The sequence below is a fragment of the Diceros bicornis genome, chromosome 26, assembly GCF_020826845.1.
Source record: "Diceros bicornis minor isolate mBicDic1 chromosome 26, mDicBic1.mat.cur, whole genome shotgun sequence".
In the NCBI taxonomy this organism is placed as follows: domain Eukaryota; kingdom Metazoa; phylum Chordata; class Mammalia; order Perissodactyla; family Rhinocerotidae; genus Diceros; species Diceros bicornis.
In genome coordinates this window covers 22,964,800-22,970,799 of record NC_080765.1, presented here as the reverse complement: position 1 = coordinate 22,970,799, position 6,000 = coordinate 22,964,800, and the positions used below count along the sequence as shown (strand labels likewise).

Sequence of the window (6,000 nt, the reverse complement as noted above, 5' to 3'; positions counted from 1 at the left end):
ATGCCAGGGAATTTTTTTTTTTTTTTTTAATGAGGAAAGAGGCTGAAAGAACAAAACAAACAAACCCTAAATCTACAGGACTCCTGGTTTCTCGCCAGCAGGAGGGAGCGCCCGTCCCCGCTGGAGGCCTGCCAGGCAGCTTGCCAGGCTAAAAAGGGAACCGGCAGGCTCCACTCTGGGTGGCTCAGTCCCAGCCTCGGGGGTCAGATGTCCCGCCTGGAGAGGAATAAGCCTGTGGGGCCCTTGGTGGTGGGGCACACAGACCCCATTCTGTGACATGTCCCCCACAAGGCCATGCCACTCAGGGGTACTTGGGCTTTCTGGGGAGCCAGGAGTCTGCTGTGGTGGCTGGAATCTGGAATGTGAGGTGTGCACAGATGGGGCAAACCCCAGAGGCCCAGAGCTGGGCCCCTCACTGGCCCACAGACAATGCTGAGGTCCGTACAGAAGGCTGGGGGGCCTGGGCAGGCAGCTCTGTTCCCAAATGGCAGCCACATCTTGGAAGCCTTTAGAGGACAAGCCCATTAGGGCCTCTCAAACGCACCCCAACCCAGGTTCCAGAAAGAACGGCTGGCAGCTCCCCTAAGAGCAGGGAACATGCCTACAGCAACGGCCGAGCGGCCCTGGCAACAAGAGGAGGAGAATGGGTGGGGACCAGAGCCTCCGTGCAGCTGCCCCCCACAACTGCCAGTGTGACGACGCAGGGTCCCCAGGGCCAGCCTGGGAAAAGCCCAGGAGCCGGTGGGCTGGTGGCCCTCTTCCTAGAGTTCTAGGCTCGAAACCACGGTTGCAGCTGGGGGCGCAAACCAGTCCTGTCCCTGGCACCAGGCAGGTGCAGGGCTCTCTGTGCCCGGACCACACCAGGCTGCACACACAGGCAAAAGGCCCACCCCCAGGGCGTGCGCCGGCCACGGGAGCTGGCGGTGGGAAAGGAGGGTCGTGATGACCACGCGCCTCAGAAGTGGACCCACTTGTTCCAGTTAACCTCGTGGGGGAACACGCGGCCCAGCCGGAGGGTGCAGTCCAGCGTGGGCTCGTAGAACACCGTGGGGCTCTCACTCGGGCTGGTGGGCGCCTCTGCCTCTTCAACTGCAGGCTGAGAGAAGAGCGAGACGGCCGCTGGCTTTCTCAGCACGCGCTTTTTAATGCAGCCAAGGAATTCCAGGCCCTGCAGACACCAGAGACACACAGGTTCACAGGTGCGTTTACAGACCACGTCCTCGTACCGGAGCTGCTTCCCAGGGCTAGGAACACCTGGACTAGGCCTTGAGCGGCAAGTAGTTTACTAGGAGGGTTTAGGCAAAAGCCCAGGGCAGGAGAGAGCGGTGTGACCAGCGTTTGTACAGCGGCAGCGTCTAGCAGGGGTCGCAAACTGGCTTCCCACGGGCCAAAACCAGCTTCCAGATGGGGTTGGGTTAGGCCTATCTGTGCTTTCAAGTTCTGGAAATTCCACACTGAACTTTAAGCTTCTGAGAGAAGCTGGAGCCCCCGGGCACACGGGGCGGTGGGAGTGCAGGGCGGCAAGCAGACCGAGCTGGGAGCCGTGGACACATCCCCAGCTCTTCTCGTCACCCACGAGGGCTCGGCACTCATTTGCCAGCCTGCCCCTGTGGGCCTGTGAGCTCACGACCCCTGGTCAAGAGAAACTGTCCGAGACGAGACCCTGGGAAGGCCGGTCTGTAAGCCTGGCAGCAGCACGGGGCTGGTGAAGGATGCAGGGAGGGACAGCCCGGGGCAGGAAGCGAGGGCAGGCTTGACAGCTGCAGGAGGCTGAGGGAGAACAGTGCTGAGAACCAAGGCTGGGGGCCGACCGTGCTAAGGAGCAGAGAGGCCAGAGGCAGGAGGATGGAAAACAGGCGTGGGGCTCATCGGCCGGGTGTAGCTGCCCCAGAGGGCAGTGGGGCAGACCTCTCTGTGCAGGGCTGAGAAGGGAGGTGACATAAGCAATATGGAGAGACACCTGGCTCTTCTGAGGAGCCTCTCTGTGAGGAGGCCAGTGAGCCAATCTCTGTGTCTGCAGCACCCCTGTTGGTCGAGCCTATATGCAGCGGCCATCACCTAGAAATCACCGGTGCACCCACCACCCCCAGCCCTCTGAGACTCAAGCCCCGGGCCCAGAAAGAGGGAGCTGTGGTGGGAGCCGGGGAGCCAGTGTGGAGCCCTCCCCAGCCCAGCCTGGCCGCACCTGGAGCAGCTCGAGCACGGCGACGGGCTGCAGGACACCCTGGTAGTGCTGCAGCAGGCAGCTCTCGGGCACGCCGGGCCTGGTCATGATGTGGTACAGCACAGCCTCCATCATGCCCTTGCACACTGGTGTGTTCAGGTGGCCATCCACGATGCGCCACGGGCGGCCGATGAAGCAGATGCTCTCGCAGGCCCTGCAGGGGAGACAGCTCGCTCACACGCTCCACAGATAGGACACGGAGGCTCGGGGAGGCCCGGTGTGCCCAGCCAAGGTCACAGGGCTGGGGACCATCTGCCTTCTGCTCTTCGACCTCCCCTCTCCGCTCCCACCTGGATAAAGGGGTCTCAACTCCAGGGCCCACGAGCGCCGGCTGAGGAAAGCCACGCCACGGGGACCTGCTCCGATTCAGCCATAACTGAGGCTGTGATAAGCTAACAGCCCCCACGTGCACCCACACTGGCAAGGGAGGGAGAAGGTTGTAACTTCTGGATTTACCCGCTCTATCTGGGACGCTAGGCCAGTGGCTGCCCCTACCCTTGGGCCAAGCTCCCAGAGGTCTCTGCAGAAGCTCTCCTTCTGTGTCATACGTAGGTGTTCCAGACACACTTTCCTTAGAACAAAGGTTTCTGCTAAAAACTAAACCAGCGACTGGTCTGCCACACAGGGCCCAGGCGTGGCCCACGCCCTGGACTAGCTGGACATGGCTCTGACTGCCATGATGGGGCCCTGGGAGGGCTGGATCTGAGCCGGGAGCACACAGCCCCACCAAGTGAGGGCGGTGTCCACACGCGGGAGGCCCTCTCACCAGAAAGGCTCCTGTGAAACCCACTGTCCAGACAGACCTAGGCACCGCAGGGTCTGGCACTTCTGGCCCTCGCCCTCCACATGCAAGGAGCACCTGCCTTGTCCTCACAGTGAGGGGGACAACCGAACAGTCCCACACATTTCCAAGCCCCCTGGCCGAGAACCACTGTGCCGGGCAAACCATCCAACACCGCACCTCTGTGGAAGATCTTCATGTCCTAATTAACCCTGGGTCCCTTCTGGAAACCCTGAGGACAAGCTGCCCACGCTCACCGCCCCCACTCCAGGCCTCCTGCATCTGAACCCCACACTCACCTCTCCCGTGCTGCCTGGGAGAGGCGGCCAGCCACAGAACTCTCGGCAAAACCTGACAGAAGAGGGAAAGGATGTAAGAGACTTGAACAGGTGGGAGCCCACTTCTTCCTCTCCTACTCATTCGACAAGTACTTCTGGGCTCTGGGGATAAAGCAGCGGACAGAAGGACAGCATTCCACTCCTCACGGACCTTCCACCCTCGAGTGGTGGGGTCACGGAGGCCGAAGCCAGCACACCCAGAACAAAACCAAGACAGCGGTGTGCAAGTGCGGGGTGCTTGTTCCAGGGCCCAAGGAACCCCCACACCAGGGGAAGTGAGTGAGCATCTCACCTTCCATCCAGAAGCCCCCACATAGTTGTGCGTGTAAAACTCCTGGGCAAAAACTCCCCAGAGAAAACAAAAACGCCTTTAGAAACCACAGGAGGAGGCACTGCTGAGACCAGAAGGCAGGGTTTACACGGGAGGAGAGGAACATGGCAGGGCTCAGTCAGTGCACGTCTGCCAGTCCTGACACAAGGTGAGCCCCCCATTCCTGCCGCTGCTTCCTTCCGCCGGACACGCCAGCAAACACTGCCCTCCAGGACCACCGCTAGTGTCTGCGCTTGTAATGCACAGATCTGCATAGCAGTGTCTGAAGCCTCCTGCTCTCTAGTGGAAACACTTAATGTAAACTGGCAAGATCCACCCCTCAGGGTTAGGCTATGAAGAGCTGAAGGCCCCTTCTGTGGCCAGGGGCAGGTTCCCAGTCTCAGAGGAAGGTGTGAGGCCCGGGGACAGAGAATGGGCGGGGTGGCGGACAAGGTTCCATACCTCTGGCGTCTTCAGAGCCCTCTGGAAGCTGGGCCTGACAGCTCAGCTGCTCTTGGCCAGGGGAGCTGGGGACTGCGATGCCCTCTTGGTCCTCCTGCCCAGCCTCCGCTGCTCCTGGGGGAGGCTCCCTTGCACCTGTGTCTTCAGGAGCTACCGGGAGAGCAGGTGCCTGGGCTTCTGGCCCCTCTTCTGCTCTGGGCCCGGGGCTAGGGGCCAAGCGCACATCCTGGAGCGTGGGCCTCTTTGCGGGGGGATTCTGGGCACTCTCGGAGTCAGTCTCCCCGCTCTGACTGGCTGCATCAGTGCTGGCCCAGCTGGCACACCTCTTGGTGCTCCGGGGGCCCTGAGGAGGCAGAGCCTGCCTCTCAGCAAGGCCGTCCTTGCTGGAAGGCCCCTCCAGGGGTCTAGCCTGAGGGTCTTCTCTTTGAGCATCAGAGTCCTCCTCCTTGCCTTTTAGCTGCACCGAGTGCAGGAGCCAGGGCTGGGCAGAGGCCATGGTCACCAGGCGAGTGGTGTTGCCGCCGACTTCCAGCACCTGGTTTCGCTCCAAAAGGTCCTAGGAAAAGGAGGAGACACACCGGGTCTGGGCGGGACCACAGGAGTATGCGGGTTTGCTTCCCCTGCCTGATGTGTTTAAGCGTCCTGAGCAACGGGCAAGCCCAGCTCCCTCGACAACTCGAGGATGAGGCCTGGCTTCCAGCCCCGGGTGGGCCACCAGCTAGCCGTGTGGCCCTGGGCAGTCCTGTCCCTCTCTAGCATCAGTTTGCCTACATGGAAAATAAGCCAGATGTATAAACTTCTTGGAACCAGGGCTGCGCCCTCGAAGCTGACATGACTTCATGAGTCTCCTGCCCAGCGAGCATCCCCCCACAGCGCTCAACACTCCACTGCTATCAAGGCCCTCTGCAAACGCCGTCCTTATTCCCACACAAGCTACGACTCCTGCCGTCAGATCCATGCCACACCCTGCTTCCAATGTCCTCGTTCTTTCTTTTTTTTGGTGAAGACTGGCCCTGAGCTAACATCTGTGCCCATCTTCCTCTATTTTGTATGCGGAATGCTGCCACAGCGTGGCTTGATGAGCGATGTGTAGGTCCGTACCCAGGATCTGAACCCATGAACCTCGGGCCACCGAAGCAGAGCACATGAACCCAACCACTATGCCACCGGGCTGGCCCCCCGATGTCCTTGTTCTTATCTAGGAGCCGTGCCAACTCTGGTGGCACATGGGTTCACCATCATTTTCTGTTTATTTTTATATTAAAAAACCCACAAGTCAGGGTTCAAGGAAATTGCCTGGAACCAGGACTCACATCCTGATTGTGTGGTTCTGGGGAGGGTTTGCTGTGGGCACTCGCCCTCTGGGGCTCTGGGCCAGGCACCAGGGAATAGAGGGAGCTGCCGGACCCATCGCCTCTTGACAGTCAGCGGGATCTGCGGCCTGGGCTCCAGCACTGTCCCTCGCTGAGGCTTGGCTCGCCTCCCAGGGCTCCAGCTGCACTGCGAGTTTTACGAACCATCTAACACCACGTGAACGGTAGTCGTCACCCCCAATGACTTCCTGCCCTCCTAAGGACTCGTCTGATAACCACAAACACTGGCCTCCCTTCTCTTTCCTCGTGAACACTGCCAGGCAGCGTCTCCACAACATCACTAACACCTGACGCGCATCCTACTGCCTCTAACTAGAGACACGCAGCACGGGAGGGCAGGCCAGGGCCCCAGGCGCTCGATTTAACAGGTCCGTCTGTTGTTCCATTCTTTAGGTTCTGGGTCGGGGACGCAAATGCCCAAGCAGGTGAAGTGGTGAGTGAAGGGGGCGGGACAGCCCTATTCGGCTCCGGCCCATTGCACTGAAGGAATAGGGCCCAGCGTGGCGAGACCA

General features: G+C 60.5%; 1 protein-coding gene across 1 annotated transcript in view; it reads right to left on the bottom strand.

Moving 5' to 3' along the window:
- GTF3C1 (general transcription factor IIIC subunit 1) overlaps window positions 1–6,000 on the bottom strand; it is a 79,518-nt gene continuing 73,518 nt past the window's right edge. Inside the window, exons 34-37 of the mRNA XM_058569797.1 lie at window positions 4,116–4,671; window positions 3,305–3,356; window positions 2,186–2,378; window positions 1–1,168 (exon numbers count right to left, since the gene is read on the bottom strand). Coding sequence (XP_058425780.1) covers window positions 956–1,168; window positions 2,186–2,378; window positions 3,305–3,356; window positions 4,116–4,671 — 1,014 coding nt within the window. The 3' untranslated portion in view covers window positions 1–955. The remainder of the gene's footprint in view (window positions 1,169–2,185; window positions 2,379–3,304; window positions 3,357–4,115; window positions 4,672–6,000) is intronic.